Source organism: Enoplosus armatus, chromosome 14, assembly GCF_043641665.1.
Source record: "Enoplosus armatus isolate fEnoArm2 chromosome 14, fEnoArm2.hap1, whole genome shotgun sequence".
Lineage (NCBI taxonomy): Eukaryota > Metazoa > Chordata > Actinopteri > Centrarchiformes > Enoplosidae > Enoplosus > Enoplosus armatus.
The window spans coordinates 18,209,045-18,229,305 of record NC_092193.1 but is presented as its reverse complement, the minus strand read 5'-3'; the positions used below and the strand labels follow the sequence as shown (position 1 = coordinate 18,229,305).

Below are 20,261 nucleotides of genomic sequence, written 5' to 3'. Positions count from 1 at the left end.
AGTTTTGAACCAGTCATTGCTGAGGGCTCTACTGTGACGATACCCAGTCAGAAGATGTATAGTCACGTCCAGCAGCGAGTTCACCCAGAGCTGACACGTCCTCCCAGTTTTAAATTATTGGCCCCGAAGCTGCTGACCAAAATATCACAGTTGTGGTTTAAATGATGATTATGGGGCAGGATCTGTGGCTTGAGGCATATTTCACTACGTCTGCTGTTATTAGCTGCCAACGCAGTCTGGGCGCACGCAGAAAATACCAAGCTGGCAGGAGTTTTCAGCTGATGCACAGGACTTCTGTGTGGGGCAAAATGCTTAGAGGGAAGGAATAAGGACAGACTAGGGGGGGTGCAGGACGTTTCCACTGCCAGATGTGGCAACAGGTGTGTCTGTGTTTGACTCAAGGAGTGACGCATTTAGATATCTTTTAAAAATGGCCTGCCCAGTAACAGACATAACAGTCTTCTTTGTCTCTGAGCATTGTGTTTAAAATATATTAAAATAATAGTAATATCAGTATTTTGTTCACAAACACATAAGTGCCTCTTGATGATATGAAGGGTATACTGCGTACACCCAGTTTTGTAGGTCTGCTTGTCTCATCTGTTTCCTTTACCTCTCCAGACTCCGACACTGGACTGGTTTGCCCCTTGACTCTTAAAACAGAGAGCGCAGCACTGCGTCAATGCTGACTAATGTCCCTCGCCAAATTATAAAATGTATTATACAGATTATTGAGGATATGAGCGTTCTTTTTATTGTAGAGAAGTCTAAATGTTTCTTCTGCAGCAGCATTTTTTGCCTGCATATTTTTCCGGGACTCCACGGGCTTTCAGCACCAAACAATCTTCATAATCATATTCTCCACCACTCTTTAAACTGTAAACGGGCCAAATTATTTCCTGCACAATATAGCCTGGAGAGACAATTAAATATTAGCATTGTATTTTGTTGTTGCTTTTATGTGCTAAAGGTGCAACATGAACGATCTGCCCATACAATATACAGTACTTATGTTAAATTCTGACACCATTCAATAAATGAAACATAAGTTTTCAGTCAAACTGTACTAGTTCTCGGCATATTCTGACAAAATACAACCACATGGCAAAGTATGGATCTTTTTTAGGAAGTGCTACTGTGTATATTGTGCTATTTAACTCATTTTGGCCTCCTCGGGTTCCCTTTTTAATGCCGTTAACAAAAGAAAAGTACCTCTCTGCAGTTGGTTGACTGCAGTGTAATTGCAGCAGTGAGGACACCCGTAAGTGGATCTGACGCAGTATGGTAGCACCCAGGATTTGTGACACTGCAGGGATCTGATAGGATGACATATTTCAGGCTGACACAAGTACAGTGTCATTTTTTGTCTTTGAACAACTTTATAAAGATGGTAGATGGCGGTCTGCAATTTCTTAATAAGTGCAACAATGACATATCTTTCAGACCAAAGTCAAAATGTGAGCCAAAGTCTTCTTTTTTGCCCCCAGGCTGAATTTCTTTGTCCATGTTGAAGTATGAATGGAGCCTTAATGAAGTTTGGTATTTTGTGCTAGTTCAGTGAAAATGTGCTTGATTCTTCAACAGTCAAATTACACAGTCTTCTAATTGGAGAGGTGTCTGAAGCATAAATGGGAAGGGTCAGATTCACCTCCTCTGATGATGTTTTACTGAGGATGAAGTTCCAATCAGAGCTCAGCAGCTTGAGATTTCTGTCACCGTCTGCAAATATAAAGAAGCTTTAGATTAGATGGAAATGCTAAATCCTCCTAAATTAACTTGAATGATATTTACATTGAGAGACTTCCACTTTTGAGGAATTTGAAATGAGATACATGTTAAATTGCCAAGCATATATATATATATATATATATGTATGTATGTATATACATTTCCGGAATATACATACATATATATATATATATATATATATATATATATATATATATATATATATATATATATATATATATATATATATGTATATATATATATACATATAAATAATAGAAAAGAAAACTTTCTCAGAGTATCAGCCAAATAAGATCCTTAGCCTCATTAACAGAGCACACCAACATTGTCATTGCATCATCTGCTGCCTGTCTCCATGCTGTACATGTCTGCTGTTCACTTAAAGTAATTCATATTTGGAGGATGGAAAATCTCCAGCAGGAAGCGGATTTTAATGGTATGTTTTCCACAGACAGATGTGACTAAATGGAGCTCGTGTCAGCACGTGGAGCGAGGTCACAAGTGACTGAACTCAATTTCCGGAAACAATGTCCCAACATGAACATTATTGTCACTGTGACGGTCAAAATGCCACAGATGCAATACTAAGTTTTAAATATAGATTAGAGGCTCTGGGTGAAATGTCACACAGTAGATTCTATGTGGGAAGTCCCAAAGTTGAGCAAACAAAGCTACAGAATACAATACCTCTGTCGTGTTGTGGATCCATAGTTATCTAACATCTGAGTGCTGGCCACCTCCAGGTTCCAGTCACACATCTCCAGCAGCTTTAGACACTCTGACCTGCTCCTCAAACCCAAACAGAACAACTGCTCCACCTGCGGAGAGACAGACAACAAACAAAGATGAGAACAATCGAACAAAGAAGCCAGGAGTTACGGAGGGAGAAGAAGGGATGAGACAATACAGCAGGCTCACAGGAACTGCAGAATTCATCTCTTGTTACTCCTTTAGGTGAGTGTGATTGCAGCAGCAGTGAGCATATTGTAACATTATTTCAGTCTTAGTAAGAGCTCAGTGTCTTGTTCAAACACACTTCTGTTGCTCGGATTGAATCTGAGACCTTAGGTTTGCATTTTTCTTCATCTTTCTAAACTTTGCCGCCACTATTGAGGAGCACTCAAGTGGTCCCTGGTGCCCACTGCCATCCAAACACATCCTCCATCCTGCCACAGTGGCCCCGACCACAGGCAGCTAAGAGGGTGCTGATTACTGCTGTAGACGCATCAGAGCACCTGTATGCCTTTTTATTTATAGCCGGCTCATTGCAGCAGCAATGACCTGATTTTCCCTAAAGGTTCAATAAAGTTGCTCTTATCATATCCCGATATGAACCTATAAAGTAAAAATGACATTCAGCAACTTTGAATGACTTCCTGTTTGCAGTTATATCCTGTCCAAAAAAAGTTTATTACAGAAAAGGACTCAAGGCCTGACCTGAGATGCGATGAACCGGATCTCTTAGGACCCGTCTGTGCATCACTGAGGACTCTGGTTCTTTATCATCCACTTCATAGCGTCTTTATTTTGATGGACTAGAACCCTGACATGTTTGTTGCCCTTACTTTGTATGACGTTTTACCATCTCAGCTTGCCTTTCAGAGTGACAGCTTATTATTTAGTTAGTGTAGAGTGAGAGACTAATATTATCTTTTATTTGCTCCTGACTTTGTATGTAACTATTCATTTCATGTCTGTAATGTTATTTATGAACAGCTTTAGTTTATATGGTACTTTGATACTACTTCATTCTAATTATTTAACTATCTGCATTATGTACTGATGTATTCAGTTATATTCTTTACTGTTCACCACCACCGTTTACTACATTTTGTCAGTTTCTGGGCTCAACACGCTACCTTTATAAAAAACATTTACTATTGTGATTACTATAGAATCACAGTATGAACAACAGATATTGGAAACATATGGTTTTCAGTGACTGCTTGTCTACAGCATACTAATAAATGCTCTCACCTTTAGATAATGCACAGCTTTCTGGACATTCCAGTTGTGGTTCTGGAGGGCTGCTTGGCACTCCTCTATTGTCACACCGTGAACTGCCTCCTGCACCTGAATCACACAACATCAACAGTTTAAGTCTCTGCAGCATCCAGCGACACTTATATTCCCCTAGCTCTGATTGCTCACTTCCTCACTTGATGGGCCTCAGTACTACCAACATTTACCTCGGGGACACCTGCACACACGAGATCTCACCACAATCAAGCAATATTCTTCTACTTGCAAAGATTATTTTTAACCTTTTTCGGGCAACTCGTAACAGTTGCTGATAAGAATCTAAGTGCAGAGATTTAAGCATCACTGGATTTAATGAGGCTTTTTTGTTCCCTATCACTTCACAAACTATTTATTTCTACTAATTATGTTTATCCAAATCCACCTCAAGTTAAGTCGAATTTCAACAATACCTGCGTTCCTAGTAACACAGTTCAGCTTGGAAATGTTATTTTGCTGTTACACATCAATCATAATTTGGTTCATAATTTGGTTTGGTAATGACTGAAAGCTGAATAGGGAGGTCATCTGTTTAATTAAAACAGATTTGAGCAGTTGAAAAGCTGCTACTGTATGTGGAGAAATTACAAATTGTTCGTTCTTTCTCTCAGTGTCTAACAGAGAAGAGGCACACACACACATACACTAACACACACACACACACACACACACACTTGTCCCTACAAACTATGGTCTGGGTGGACAACCAATAAAAATGACCTTCTGTTGCCCCCTTGTGTTCAGTGTGCGAGCAAATGTGACACGCTACACAATAATGTTTCATTCAAAAGCTTCATTAACTGTGAGAAGATGCAAGTTTCAACGAAGCAGTCGGGCAAGCCTTGTATCAAATATGCACCGCGCTCTATTACATCACATTTAAAGTCTTCTTATTACTTCTTAATTCAATCCTATTGGATAGCCCTGAACATTGTACTGATAGTTTAGCTCTTAGCTGTGTGATAATGAGTTCATCTCATAATAATGGGACCACATACTCTCATACTAGTGATGGGAAACTAAGTAAGAACTGATGGCTATCTAGTTTTCTAATTTACAAAGAAGCAATCAAAGTGGCATTAATGAGGACATGAGGTCAACTATATATTGCTGCTAAACTATCCAACAGCAGGGGTTTGATATCCATCATGAGAGAGACAGTGAGCCAGCTTTGCATTTTCATTACTGAAGCAATAAATAAAACCTTTCAGCATATATTAGAAATTGTAGTATACAGTATACAGTGTATTTCAAATGAGTAGCTGCAAAAGGCAATCAAAGTATCTCCGACCTTACCATTTTCACCCTGTCAGCTGAGTTCCCTCCTCCATCTGTCCTGGTGCAGGAGGCAGTGACCACCGGTGCTGTCAGCCCGTCTGAACAGACGCGAGGGAGACTAACTGATGTCTTCATCCCTGACCGTGGCCCACCCAGACTGCTGTTATTGTTGGAGGAGAAATTAGCCTTCAGCTCGCCTGGCTGGACAAGCCCCTGTCCCTGGGCGTGTCCCTGGGCGTGTCCCTGGAGTGTCTGGCCGCTGACCACCATTGGTCTGACAGTGGCGGTGTTAGCTTGCCGTACATGCCTTTCCTCCACACCGCTGGCAGGCAGGCTCTCCGCATCCCTGAAGAAGCGGTCGTAGCGGTCGAGGTATGGGGGCCTTTCTGGTAGAAGGTAATAGTGGGTGTTACTGACTTTACGTCCATCGCGGACGATGGGGAGGATACAGGGGCCCTTGCTGACGGCGTCCTTCCCCTGCGCCTGGGCCTGGATCACTTTGGGTGCAGCATATTTAGGATCTGAGGCAAAGCTGTGTGTGGTAGGCATGAGTTTACCTGGAGAGGTGGAGAGGTAGGAGCCATAGGTGTGTGTGGAGGGGCAGGAGGTAAGGGGAGCCTGCATGGTGGTGGGGCTGACAGAGTAGACTCTCTGCTGGGGAGAGCCCACTACCAGGCCCATCATGGGGCTGGGAGTCCTGGAGCCCGGCTGGGACAAAGGGTCCCTGGGAGGGATCTGTGGTGGCCGGTCCTGGTCCGGGCCTGAAACTTCATCTGTGGTGTCGGCTGGCGTCGGTGACAGGGAGAGATCCCTTGACCAGCGAGCAGATGTGTAGTCGCCCCTTTTTATGGGGCGAGGGGGTATGGGGACACGTGGAGGGATCTGGGGTTTGTCCTCATTGGAGAAGAGGACACTCTGCTGGTGTCCCTCCTCAGTCTGTGGAGTCTGGGGACACGAGGCTGAGCTCTGGGACGGTGAGCTTGAGCGCGCAGCGCTTCCAGTTGGTACATTGAGCCTTCTCATGCACTCTTGCTGGAGTTCTTGGAAGATCTCTGCTGACTGGGAGAAGGAGGTGGACAGGACCTGGCTCTGCTTGCTGGGGAGGAAGAGGTTGTCGTCCAGGCCAGGTCTGTCTGGACCCCGAGGGACTAGAGCCTCACCCTCCACCTTCTGTCGAGAGGAGAGAGCCTCATCTGGGTTACAGACATCACTCTGCTCCTCTTCATGCTGCTGCTCCGAGCTGTTGATGGAGCTCACCTTTGTGGAGAAAGAAGATTTACAGCTTCAGTACATTCTGCTATGAGTCTACGGGATGTTAGAACAATAATGTGAAATGTGCTGTGTCACCTCCTACCGTACCTCCATATCGTCTTCGTCTTGGGCTACATCGTCATAGGCCGGGGGTGGGGGTAATGGCCGAGCATCCCAGTCCACTACTGGCGTAGGGTGGAGGGGGCGGGGCAACGATCTAGACGGACTCTGAGGCGGAGTCCGGTCCAGGATGTTATCTGCTTCCAAAGCTAGCTTGGCCAGGGAAGGAATCTGAATTTCAACCACAGGGGAGGGGGAGGGTGCCGGTGGGGGGTACTCCTCCCCAAAGTCAATAAGGGACACTTCACTGTTGAGGATGTGGCCTGAGCCCGAAATCCGGCCACTCCCCTGTTTGGAAGCAGAGACCCACGCAGCCGGTTTAAGTTTTAAGCCTTTGACAGAACCTGTTTTCCGAAGTGATAATCTCTTTAGTCCTGCCGAGGTCAGATCCTCATCATCGTTTACTGGATCATAGCAAGGCTCTGAAGACACAAACACACGGTACATTCATCAGTTTACTGAAAACTGTTTAGAGAGCGATGACACCCATGCTCTTTAAGATCACTTCACACCACAGAATACACACTCCACCAAAGTTAGTCCTACAGTGCACAGCAGGGACACTGCACACCTGTTAGAGGGACACAAGGGAGGAAAGATGGAGAGACAATGATGTTAAGAAAGGAAATGAAAGTAGATGACAGAATCACTGCAAAGACAGACAAAGGAAAGACACAAAAATATGGGATGTACCTTTGAGGAGTGGAGCTAGGAGGGAACAGAGAGGGCAGGAGCAATGGGTGAAACCAGACTTACTCTTGATTAACACTGCTGGTTGAGGAGGGCGGGGAGGAGGCTCCTCTAGAAGAATAAAAGCAAATACCGCCACCGCGAAGAGACAGAAGAGAAAGAGAAACAGACAGAAGAAGAAAAAGACAGCAGCAAAGGGAGAAAGATTAGGGGAAAAGCAGGGAGCAAAGGTCAGATTGCAAATGAAAGCTTTGCCAGCACGTGTTAAGAAAAATGAAAAAGCAAAATCTGCCCTGAATGGTCTCATGAGAGTGTTTATTCTTGGTATTTGTCAGTCAACATGGCCGCCCTTATGGCATTAAGTCTTTGTTTAGAGCTCTTTTACTCACTGTTAGCTCGTCCTGGTAACTGTGTGAGCCGAGTACCACCAAGGTGTAAACCAAGGACATCAGGAGGATCCATGGGATTACCGAGGTACAAACTGAAGTGAAGAGAGGGACAGACTTAATTACAGTAAATGTCAATATACTGAATCTAACTAATCTGGGTGTTATAATGTTGCAATAAGTTGGACATTTATAATAGTGTGCTACTGCCATCTATTGGTGACAGTTTATTACTACAACTCAGCAAAAAACTAATCGGACAGACTTTCACCACCAACTTCCAACATGGGGCACAATGATAATCCCTATTTAGGAAGCGATGAAGTGATATTTAGACCTTACTAAATTCACATAACACTAGGAGTTAATAAACAGTTAGTACTCGTCAATCCTGTCAGGGAAGCCCCAGCAGCGATGAGGGTTGATGTCTCCGTGTCCCGTGTGGATGAAGCTGTTCTTGAGCGGCCGGCTGATGTCGTGAGCTGACAAACCCGCTACTGATGTCACCACGTTTCTGGGGAACTGTCCGACTTTAAGGGTCCGCTTGTTTTGACCTCGCCACCAGTAGTTCTCTGCCCTGAAAGACAAGGAAACACTGATGGTGAAACAGGACGAACCACAGCTATTGACATGCGCATCAAAGAACTCTAGGGGACATTTAACCATTTACAATGTAGTGCATTTAGTTGAACAGAACATCAATATATTTCTATTACTGAGCTACTTAAGTCAAAATATCAAAAGGATCACTGGACAGGCCTCTTGTTCAAAGTCTACAAGGCTTATTAACACCCACCTCCCCTCAATGATGGTGATGACATCATTGACCTGGATCAGCAGTTTGTCAGGCTCGTCAAAGTCCTGCAGAGCACACATGTCTGTGGGCATGGTCTGAAAAACACACACACACACACAAGACACAAGAAAATACACATGAGACACCAAAGTCATTTTTAACACAGCAAACTTCTTCCAGCTGAGGGCAAGTTTCAGTTTCTACACTGCAGTACCTCCACTAGGTGGAGCTAAAAGTCCATCTATGCGAGGATGGATTGCTGAGGGAACACTGGCCTCTCTGCACCAGAGGTGCCAACTTCACCATTGAGTGTCTTTTGTTTCGTGGACTGAACAGTTAAAAAGTAAAGCAAGATAATAACAAAAACTCATATCTAACACAGGATTTGGTTACCTAAATGACAGATCTCCTACCTCAAGCAGGAACTCACGCAGGGCGACAAAGGTCGGTCTGTCGTCTGATTTCTGAGCCCAACACTGCAGCATGACATTATAGATATCCTGCGGACAGTCTTCAGGCTTGGGGAGGCGTTCACCTTCTTTATCAATCTTGTGCAGGATCTAGGTTTTTTTTTTTTAAAGAAAAAAAGAGAGAGGAAGAATATATCAGTGTCGATGTGAATAAATGCCACTAGTTTCGCGGGTCTGCCCGTGTCACTTTAGCTTCGAGCTTCCTGCTTTTTTGTATACATACTGTATATGTGCTTCTGTGCGTGTTTACCTGGCTTCCATTAAGGCCCAGCCAAGGCTCCTGGCCATGTGTGAACATCTCCCAGAGAGTGACTCCAAACATCCATGTGTCTGTAGCGTGGGAGAACGTCCTGGTCTTCAGACTCTCTGGGGCGCACCTGCATCAGGGTGGACAACAGACTTTAACATGGACTGCACATTAAATCAATTATCTACAACTCTGTCCAAAGCTAATGCTCACTTTGAGCAGAGAAAGTATTACGTTTTGTGGTCACTCGCACATTAAAAGGCGCAGTGTTAAGAAACTTAAACTAAACAGTAGAAAGGAAGACAGATTGATTGGCTTGGCTGACACAGAAATCAAAAAGCAAGCATTGTTTTATAAGAATTATCAGCATGGCTGGAATGCAACTGTGACTGATCAGATTCAGGTTCCCACCCTAACCACTCATATCCATCCCTGGACTGCACTCCAAGTGCAGCTTTGGTTATTGTGTTGCTCTCTCAGTCCACCCACCACGCAAAGGGGACCTTTCGATGCTCCTGCATGACGTAGTGCTCGTGGTTGTTAGGCAGCGCTCTCATCAGGCCAAAGTCACCGATCTTCACTCTGTGAGCTGAGGCCAGCAGGATGTTCCTGAAGAGAGAGGGTCAAATGTTTAACAATGTTCTGTACATGCCTGTTATACAGCACTGAAGAGTCACTGCAACCAACATTTACAGTATTTTGGGAAATCGGGTTGCAGCTGTATAATCTTATAATCTTATACCTACAATCTAAAATGATTGGTGTTTGATATTAACTCTGGCTCAAAGGTGGTATATTACTGATGACATCAACACACTCATAAGTTCACAGATGCTCATAAAACCCTCCACACACAGCAGCAACAACTACGATGAGGAAGAAATATATGTTCTATAAAGGTTTTATAAATAAGGCTTTTATTGTTGTGAAAATACGTTGGTTGTTTTTCATTTGACTAGGTCCTGGTGAATGGTCAAAACCCTTGTGGGAGACGATTATTAAGAACACAATTCACTGTCTGGTAGGTTATAAAAGCAGCAGGACCTTAACTTCAAAAGGTGCAGCATTTAAAACCCCAGCTTGAGAAATCTTCTTAGTGTTTGTCACGTTGTAACAGCCACATGTAGTCATTACCATTTTATCACAGCTTTAACTGGGAAAATGACTCATTTTTACCAGCCATTAGGTTTTTCTCAAGCATCGACATGGTGTCAACAGTTAAGTGAAAAGTGACGAATTTGGGCAAGACCAAGAACTTAGACCACCCAGTGCAGCCAGCCAACCAGTGACTCATTGTGCTTATGAGCCAAGTCTCCCTGTAATGGCCTGTAAATGTCTGGGTGGAGGAGAAGGAGAAGCAGTATAAATAATTCAACATACCAGTAAAAAAAATCCTGAAAGAAAAACAGGCTTCATAGAGAATGTGAAGAACACGCCCTCTTTAAAAAAACAAGTTCTGACATTTTTATAGCTGCTAAAACGTATTAAGTCTACCTTAAAAAGCTCTCTGTCCCCTACCTGGCTGCCAGGTCCCTGTGGATGAACCTCCTCTGCTCCAGATAGGCCATGCCGCAGGCCACCTGCACCGCGTACTGACACAGAGTGTGGATCAACACTGGGCCCTGTGGACGGACACATCGCAGGCGCTCCAGCAGAGAACCCAGAGGAGCCAGCTCAGTCACCTTCAGAGCAGGGAGAGAGGAGGGGAGAGAGGGGTGGGTGAAAAGAGGAACGTGGGAGCAAAAAGCAAAAGGAAAGAGGAAATAGATGATGTAGATGAGATGAGAAGAAGTGATAATAGAAGGACGAAATATGTCGAAGAAAGAGGAGAATGTAATGTGACATAAACAGAGGAAGAAGAGAAACAGACGTTGATAATCATAACATGGTCCAAAAACTATTGGGCAATATGAATAAAAATACGCCAGAGGAAATAACTACAGGGTAATAGTGGGATGAAAACAGCAAAGCTGAAATGTCAGCCCTTATTTTAGTCTTCCACCCACATGCTCCCCTCCCCTCCTGTCTCCATTCCTACCTCCATCACTTAGCGTCTTAAGACACTTGACCTGATTTAAACAGGTCGTGAAGCGACCTGAGAGAGTTCCTGAGAGGAACACCTGTGTTCTCTATGTGTAGGTGTCAAGAATAAGCTAGAGCATACTACTGACTGATGTACACCTGTGCATATACAGTATGTGTGTGTGTGTGTTTTAATGTTTATCCATCCTCCCTGTGTGTGTGCGTTTCTGTGTGTCCACTACCATCTTCATGGGGTGTGTGAGCACCACACCGTAGAGGCGAATGAGGTTCTGGTGGTCCAGGGAGTGCATGGCGTTGACCTCACAGATGAAGTCCTCCAGAGCGTCGGGCTGGCTCAGCACGTCTGTCTTCAGACACTTCACGGCTACGTTCAGCTGGAAGCAAGGACAACAACTTTCAGAGCTCTTTCGCACAAACTCATCATAAAGACAGTACACAGATTCACGCACACAAAATGCGAGTTTTTTATAGTTATTAGGAGAACTAAATCAAGTGCGGCTCTCCTCACCACCTTCCCTGCAGGCGTCAGCCACTCTCCTCTCTTCACTACACCAAAGGAGCCGTCCCCCAGCTTCTCGAACAGTGTCAGATCCTTCTCTGGGATAAGGCAGGTCAGGGCCTGCTGCTGCCCATCAAGAGGAGCTCCACCGCCGGGCTGTGTGGCCAGGACTCCCTCCCCCAGGCCCAGCGGAGGTGTGGGAGACAGCTTACGAAAGGAGGAGGCCGGCTGGCCCTGCTGGGGGAAGTCTCCTCCGTCTGGACGTTTACCGCTAAACACCTAGAGAGGAACAGAAAGAGACGAGGAACAAATGAAGCTGGCCGTGCAATGAGGTAAGCAAAAAATACTGACCACCTAGAGAGAGAGAGAGAGAGAGAGAGAGAGAGAGAGAGAGAGAGAGTGAGTGAGAGTGTGTGTGTGTGTGTGTGTGTGTGTGTGTGTGTGTGTGTGTGTGTGTAAGAGAAATAATGTGGTGAAATACTGTCAAAAACTGTATATAAAGTATAAAATAGTAGTGAAATGGTCCAATAATGAAGAAAAAGGGAGAAACTTCGGCATCAGTGTTGAAAGAAAATGACTTTGGACATTGACCATAGGCATCAATGTATAATTCATCTATTCTTACTTTTGTACTATTATTTAATACAACTTTTGTCTTTCGATGCATGATGCCCCTCTCCCACACACAGGACTGACTCACTATCGTAGGCCTGCGGCAACACTAGCTGGACGCGTCATGTGTTATCAGGCAGTGATAACAGTTACATTCTCTTGTTCACTTTGTGAACTTCTTGCTTCTTTCCTGTTGTGAATGCACGATAGGCCACGCGTTGTACGCGTGGGTTGCGTGCAGCGAGGAGAGTGTGGTTGGGAAGCAGAGTCAAGTCCGGGCAAGTCACACGAGTGGACTCACAAAACCACCAAAACAGTGATCCCTTGGCTCTTATCTACAACACACATGCTCGAAATTACAGTACAACTACAGGCACAAGCACCACATGCACAAAAACATATGGTGGAATGTATTCAACAAAAACTAATGGATATGCTGTCAGCAAATGTACCAAAACAATCACAAACATGCACTTATCATTATGGGAAAGAGAGAGATATCCTGCCTCTTGGCTTTAGCGCTGACAACACAGCAAGAATGACTTCGCTGTTAGGAAGTGCTCCTTAGGAAGCACTATTAGATTAAGTGGCCTGAATGTTTCTGTGTGCGTATATATGTGTGTGTGTGTTTGTGTGAGTCCTTAAGAGCTTTCCATTCTCCTAAATTTGAACCCGTGCAATGTGTGTGCTGTGCAGAGCCATTAAGGGAAACCTTTGTTTAGAGGCCCAAAGTGGCACAGAAACTGGTGCTACGTATCAAATGAGAGGGGAACATCCAACACCAATTCACATGTAACACATCACATACACATGTCTGTCTCACAGGCAGAGCAATATTCAATCTCGGGCAATAAGTTTCATTCTAATGAAGTGAATGAAACCAATGTGATTACTGGCTGGTAAACAAAGGTCAGCACTCAGAAACGGTATCGTCAGTGAAAAAGAGGTATCAATGAATCCCCAGTGCCAAACATATTTGACTGGCCAGATATAAACAGTAGCAAGCGGTGTGTGGTTTCACATTCACACTGGACCAGACATGACATAATGCTGCAGGCCTTTTTAAAAACGCCCCATCTCTGTGGTCCCTGTGTGGTAAGTGGGTTTCAAATAGGAGGCTCGACATTCAAAAGATTCTGACTATGGCAGCGCGCACACACACAAACACACACACACACATGCAGGGGGCTGAGGAGGCAGATTACTCTAGCTGAGGATGGTGCCAGAGGGAGAAACAGACAGGTGTAATTATAGACGGCAAGCACCGTCCTCTGGGCACCATGACTTCCACTGAGAACAGCCAACACACACACACACACACACACACACACACACACACACACACACACGTCTGCTCAGTATTCCCTAACACACTTCATTCCTCCAAGCCTTGTGAGTGTAGGTGTATCAGAGGAATTACCTGTTCACTTTTCTACCTTTTATTTTTCAGCCTCTACTTAAAGAAAGTGAATCAGTCGCAGTCATACGCTAGTCTGTCTCTTTAAGGGAGGAACTTTATGCTTAACTGAGACGACATTTCTGTGAATGCAGCATGCTCTCAATGTGTGTCACCAACTCTTGTGACTTGACTCGTGTGTGCGTGTGTGTGTGTGTGTGTTCTCTGGAGCAATGTTCCCTACAGATGTGTATGCATCTGTAAGGAACATTCCAGATGTTTTTTTTTCCTTGGAAAAGAAGTCACAGAACCAATCGAGAAATCACAGAGACCCCCTCCGTAATCACCGTAGACCTTCCAACACAAACAGTAAAGTCTGTAGCAGTAACAGAATAAATTGTAAAATTGCATAACGGTTCACGCATCTTGTAAACACAACCTGTCCGTGTGCATCCAGCTAGTTACGTTAAAGATGGTCAATATTTAGGAGATATGTTTATGTTAATATACTTGTCTTCGAATAAAAAAATGATGACAGAAAAATGTATTCAGCAAGGTGTTGTAAAAATGTGATTGTGCAAAAAGTTTCTACCATGTATTGTTCATAAGTTATTATGTTCACATGAATGTGTCCACACTGTGACAGACAGACAGACACCACCGTAGTGACATAATGTCAAGCATGCCATGTACTGCAATAAATGAGTCCTGTGTGTGTGTGTGTGTGTGTGTGTGTGTGTTGTGCCTGTCTATGTCTGTCACCTTGCTCATCCAGGACTTGCGCTTGCACATGGCTTTCCTCCTTTTCACAGCCTCCCACAGTCGTCTCTGTCCTTTATCAAAAGAATGAAAGAAAAAAGACACATGCAGTGATGGTCAGCGATGAGCACAAAAGGATGAAGACTGCAGCTGCTTCTCCTCATAGCACCAGTTAAGATTTGAGTACAGAAGGTGTACTATATTGCACACTTACTTTATGTGATAAGAGATTGGAAAAGTACCTTTCATACTTGATAAAGTATGAAAAGAAAAGAACAGAAAATACAAGACAGAATAAAAGATGGAGAGCCTGGAGAGCAGTGAGCTGAGTGTAGAAGAAAGATGTGAATGAATATATGAGCAGGAGAAGTGGGTGTAATTAGTCTTAAGCGGCTCGGTAGCCAAGGCCCTGAGGGCTTCAATAACTGGATTTAGAACATTACTGCTGCCATCCACGTCACACACACTCTCACACACACACACACACACACACACACACACCCAAACTGCAGACAAAAGACTTGGCACTTCCTGTCCCTTCCTATTGTGCCTAATTACCACTTCTGCTTTTAAAATGATATTAGGGGTGTTAGTGATGGAGGATTTGCTCCCGCTATGTTGAGGGTGAGCCAAATGACACACTGCCGTTACTGCAGACAAAAGTAATACTGTAGGCTATATATAGACGTAGAATATCCCTTTATATAGTCATACAAAAGCAAAGAGGAAATTGTAACGACACTATTCATTTAACTTAGCTTTTGATCTCTCTGCAGTGTATAATTAATGAGTGAAAACGATGTATGTGAGGCAGAGGGTAGCCCTGCATCAGGAAAAATTAGATGGCTCTCAGAGAAAAGAGAGGAGCTGGGGACACACATGCTGGCTGGTTATGATTACAAGGAGGGGAACGAGGAGCAAACACAGTGAAAATAAGCCAGGCTATTAGACACTAGCATGAAGATTAGTAGTATCTGTCAGGTGTTCATTTCCAGTCTTGAAAGAGATGAAGAGTTAAAAACAAGACTAAGAGTCGACAGCCATGCAAGTGGCTCTGTAATGGCGTACTTAAGCACAGTGGCGAGCTGAATGCTAACGTCAACATCTACAGTCTTTGGTCAACATGCTAACTTGCTCACAATGAAAGTGCTAACATGCTCATGTTAGCTGGTATAATGATAACCATGTTCCCCATCTTAGTTTAGCATGACAGCATGCTAACATTTGCTAATTAGTGCTAAACAGCTGATGGGAATATCATTCGTTTTGCAGATATTTAGACATAAACCAAAGTACTGGGCAGTAAAGGGATCACCATTAGAGTCATTAGAGTTTATCATTAGGACCCTGAGTATCTGTAGCAAATTTCACAACAATCCATCCAATAATAATAATCAAGATATTCACTCAAACCCACAAATGTGAACCCTTAAGGTGGCGCTAGAAGAAACGTTTCTCAGTTTCTCACCAGGTCGACCCATGCCGATCTTCTCCAGGTCTTCGTTCTTGACGTAGTCGAAGTGTGAGAGCCGCGTGACGTTAAGGTCGTCACGGATCCGCAGGAAGTACTGCTGCAGCTGTACCTCCATCAGCAGCTCCAGCAGCCATTCTGTGCCTTCCTCACACTGCATGCTACTGCCCAGTTTCTGCAAAACACACACAAAGAAATATAGGAAACTGTCAAGTTCAGACCATTCAATATTCTTTCAACAGCTCCCTCAATGCTTGGTCTCAAACCTGCAAAATACACCCAGATAGAGAGTCACTGAAAAACAATCAAACCATTCTTTTCTTTAAAAAAAAAGAGAGGAAGCTGAGCTCAGATCCATTGTGTGCTCGCCAGTAATTGTTTACAGCACACTTAAATACCTGCTTAGATGTTTAGACATTCACATCAGAGTAAATAAATCCCCAACAGGTAGTCATAAATATGCGTACACGCACAATGCAGACTGCGTTGCCCAAATCAACAAGACATAAACATGACATGGAGGGCGAGGGGCCAAATATACCATGCGCTGCTTGTCGGTGGGCCAAAGAATGACTGCACACTAATTTGACTTAAAAAGTACCAGGTATGCATTGATTACACAGATCCTGTGTCTTTGTGGAGTTAATACATCGTTTAGTTGGCAATTTATCTTCTTCAGAATATTCAAATGACAACAAAATAGATTAATAAACACTCTGGAAAATGAAGGTAGTATTTTGGGTAGATACATGAGATGGCTGATGCACATCTGGTGACCATAAGTGTAAGTGAAGACAAATGGGAGGCTCCTAAACAATCTGACCACAGTATATATACTACATCCCTCCATGAGACACTGAGTCATCAATCTTCAACGTCAAAATACAACACCCCCAGCTTAAAACATCATCCATCACTGTCTACTTAATGTAACAAGCTGAAACTAGCACAAAATACAGCTGAACTTCAGCTCAAATCCTGATGGGCTTCTTCATGGGGCTGTTAGTCGAAATAATAGAGTTAGAGTATGAAACTTTGAAGATGAACCAGAGTTCATCTACTCTTTCATCACACTGCTCCACAGGAAGTGAACCCGTAAACCAACCTTAACGACACAGAAAAATGGTAAACATTCCTAATCTGCTGAGATTGACAGGGAGACCTTTAGGGTGGAGGCTCTGGGGCGTAGAGGTCACACCACTGAGTAGTAATTGGACTCTGTGAATGAGGAACTTCCTGTGCAGGCTGCGCCAAGGTTACAAGGTCCGGAGGAAAGTGTCAGAGGGGTCGCAGCTTTCTCTCTGTCATTTAAACTTCTGAATGGGCTTGGTTAGAGGTCACTTCCTATTGCTTAATGACTGTGACCTGAGGAGTTAAAGGTCGTCTTTCTGTCTTATACACACCTAATGTGGGGCCATGAAAATAAGACACACACATATCCACCGTGCCGTTTCAATGGAAAGATTCAGCACAGTGAGCGGCCCTGAATTTTCCATGAATTTCTGATGCGAGGTCTGACTGAGGCCGATCTGCTGGGAGGGCTCGATCCCCAATGGCTATGCCAGATGTCTGTATCCTGATACAAATTCATCGCGATGCACATAAAAGTGGGTCAGCTGATATCTCTTTAGTGACGTCCAAACATGCAGCTTTGGCTTTCCGAGTCAGCGAGAGGCTCCGTCCACTTTCAACAGCTCAGCTGAAAATAGTCTGAGCTGGTTTCTGTTAAAACGCACACTGTGAGATGAGCGTTTGATGTTAGCTTGAGGAGGGACGCAGGTACAACAAGCCCCGTTATTAACCTAACCCAACATAATATAATAACCTGTAAGATCCACTTCATAGGAGATGCAGGCTGCACTGAATGCCTGCGGTGCCTGTGGCTTTGGGATTAACTACAGCTGTAGTCATTTGAATCCGTCTCCATATTTTGCATTTTGCTGCATCATGCCTGACCCTTACCCCGAGAAAGACGATACAGCGGTCTGTTTGGCTGGTCCACTACTGTGCTGAGCGCTGCCAAATGCTCTCCCTGCCATGTGGCATGTTTATTTGATCCGCAGTTCACGCTATTAAGAGTTTAAAGCAGACGCTTTCCCTGACAACCTTTAGACAAACTTTTTTTTCTTTTGCATCCACGAAAGAAACATTTTTATACAACAGCACAACACATGCCTACATGGGGCAAACACCTTTAGCCCCAAGTCTGATCTTCCCTGGCAGTCAACATGTGAGTGTTATTTCACTGGACGGTGCCAAAGACGCAAGTCAGCTTCCTGTTGGGCCTCTTTCCATGACAGTGTCATATCTGAGGCATGAGGGGTCAAAATCAAGGTGCTTAAGCCCTTATATCATATTTCTCTGTCAACCTGCTAACTAATTTACAAAACTCATTAAACAGGCATATATATTTATAACATTTTACGCTTCTTATGCTGCACAGAAACAATTTGTCATACATTCACTAATAGAGGTAGTTGATAAACATTATCGGAGGCGCTGTTCTTCACTCCTTTGTTATGCCGTCACATGTAAAGCATCTTCTTTCGCATCACTCCCAGGTGTTTATCTTGACCTCTCCTATAATGGGATGAAAAGGGAAAGTGCTCATTGTGGAGGTGTGAGGTCAGCAGGAGGAATGCTTCGTTCAAACCATTAGGCGTGACTTGTTGCAGGACTCTGAGGAATCCAACCAGGGCCATGAGTCCAGTATCAGGGCTTTAAATACAGCCATTTCTCCTACTCCCTACATTCATAACAAGTGTGTGTGTGTGTGTGTGTGTGTGTGTGTGTGTGTGTGTGTGTGTGTGTGTGTGTGTGTGTTTTTAAAAGGAGCATGAAGTGTTACAAAATAAGGAGCACAGCACAACTGGGTTTCAGTGTCAAATAAACCATTAAAAGTTTACATTTGCTGCTGGAGAATCTGGTGAACAGAGTAAAAAGAGAGAGACAGAAACAACAAGCATCACACAGAGAGAGGGATGTAGGAATTCAGATGCAGAGAAACAACATGATGTCCCTGCTGAGAAATGCCTCTGGCCTGAACTCATTCCTCATGGTGGTGGAGAACGGCATGCACACACACATTCACACACACAGATCTCCTGGCCAAAGCCATGTCCTGTATCAGATCTGTTCTGCTCTAACATCCTGCTGCAATAACAACAACCCTCCCAGAGGAACGGCCTCAGTCCAGCTGGACACTCACTCACACAGACACACACACACACACACACACACACACACACACACATAAACTGAGCTCCACCATACCATAATCATGACACAAATGCTATATTCAAACATCTGGGTAGACCACATGATCCTGACTATAGTTACAACTATTCATGTCATATTTCCAAATATGAAAAATAAAATCCTGCAGCGGACCAGGGAGAGTAGACAGACAGACAGACAGACAGACAGACAGACAGCAGACAGACGCCAGACTTACTCGATATACGTGAAAGTGTGCCAGGAAGGGGAATGACTTTTTCAGCTTGTCAAAGCGCCGCATCCTGAATTCCTTCGTCTGGACGAGTGTGTGTGTGCAAAACAAAAAAAAATGAGCGTTTAGATGGCCAGAGGTGGCTGCTCTTCTTTTAAACCATTACCGGAGCCACAGTCCTCCCAGTTTGACGTCCCCAGTCTCTGAGGGAATTCTAAGAAGCGCACGCACTCCTCGGATCCAGACCCGCAGCCCCGAACCCCAGAGGGGGGGAGGAAAGCTTCCTACGATCCTGTACGCAAAGCTACGACATTCCATGGCGGGGCAATCGTCCTGTAAGCCCCTTCTTTAGCTTCAGCTCCCTCAAGAAGGCAAAGACGCATTCGTGTGTAGCACTTCAGTGTGCATAAGAGAACTTAAGCTGTCTTATAATATGTGTGTATGTGTGTGTGTGTGTGTGGGGGGGGGGGGGGGGGGGGCTGCTGTGATTAAGAGCTGCTGTTTGAGGCAGAGAAAGCCGCCCAGCTCTGCCCCGTGCCCAGTCCAGCCATGTGTCCTCCTCAGACAGCAGTAAAGCCAGTGATCCAAACTTGCAGAACTTCACAAATAAGTCACTCCTCCTTCCTCCCTGCCTTTCACTCCCCCCCCACCCCACCCACTCTCTCACACACAGAGACTCCCTCCCTCCCTCCCTCTCTCTCTCTCTCTCGCTGTCTCTCTGTCTGTCTGTCTTTGCGCGTGCAGCTACTGTCTGTTTGCTTTTCCATCCTTCCATCGAGCGTGGGGCTAAAAATAGGAGCGACTTCTCCCGGATTCAGTCACTTGCCAGTCGGGCAGGCAGCAGAGACGCAAGAGCCAGAGTGAGTGAGCTTCTCTGGTTTCACAATTTAGGGTGCAACAAGAGACCTGTGTGGTTTCACAGAACAATAATGTGTGTTTGTTTACAGCCAGCTCATGAGCTCTCTTTCCTCTGTTGTTGTCTCGTCCCTTCTTCTCCCACTTTCTCCCCCATGTACCCCTTTTTCCT

At 44.5% G+C, this 20,261-nt stretch overlaps 1 protein-coding gene across 1 annotated transcript; it reads right to left on the bottom strand.

Annotated features, from left to right (window-relative positions):
• Nucleotides 1-1,196: 1,196 nt before the first annotated feature.
• Nucleotides 1,197-19,303, bottom strand: tnk2b (tyrosine kinase, non-receptor, 2b). The gene is made up of 21 exons (XM_070918613.1): nt 19,241-19,303; nt 15,784-15,961; nt 14,319-14,389; nt 11,558-11,827; nt 11,271-11,423; nt 10,525-10,688; nt 9,496-9,615; nt 9,010-9,136; nt 8,703-8,849; nt 8,290-8,384; nt 7,876-8,070; nt 7,497-7,588; nt 6,406-6,839; nt 6,253-6,303; nt 6,040-6,207; nt 5,695-5,991; nt 5,311-5,664; nt 5,065-5,259; nt 3,727-3,822; nt 2,437-2,567; nt 1,197-1,719 (listed from the first exon to the last, which is right to left on the bottom strand). The coding sequence occupies exons 1-21, from the start codon at nt 19,301-19,303 to the stop codon at nt 1,713-1,715; spliced, it is 3,408 nt and encodes a 1,135-aa protein (XP_070774714.1). The 3' UTR covers nt 1,197-1,712.
• Nucleotides 19,304-20,261: the final 958 nt, after the last annotated feature.

What these genes read in the sequence shown, in the direction of transcription:
- tnk2b (XM_070918613.1), bottom strand. Translation starts at nt 19,303, where the DNA reads ATGCGGCGCTTTGACAAGCTGAAAAAGTCATTCCCCTTCCTGGCACAC. An exon ending in CACACTTTCACGTATATCGA is followed by an intron (nt 15,962 to 19,240) that starts GTAAGTCTGGCG and finishes TGTGTTTTGCAG; the next exon opens with AAACTGGGCAGTAGCATGCA. An exon ending in CAGCTGACAGGGTGAAAATG is followed by an intron (nt 3,823 to 5,064) that starts GTAAGGTCGGAG and finishes TGTGTGATTCAG; the next exon opens with GTGCAGGAGGCAGTTCACGG.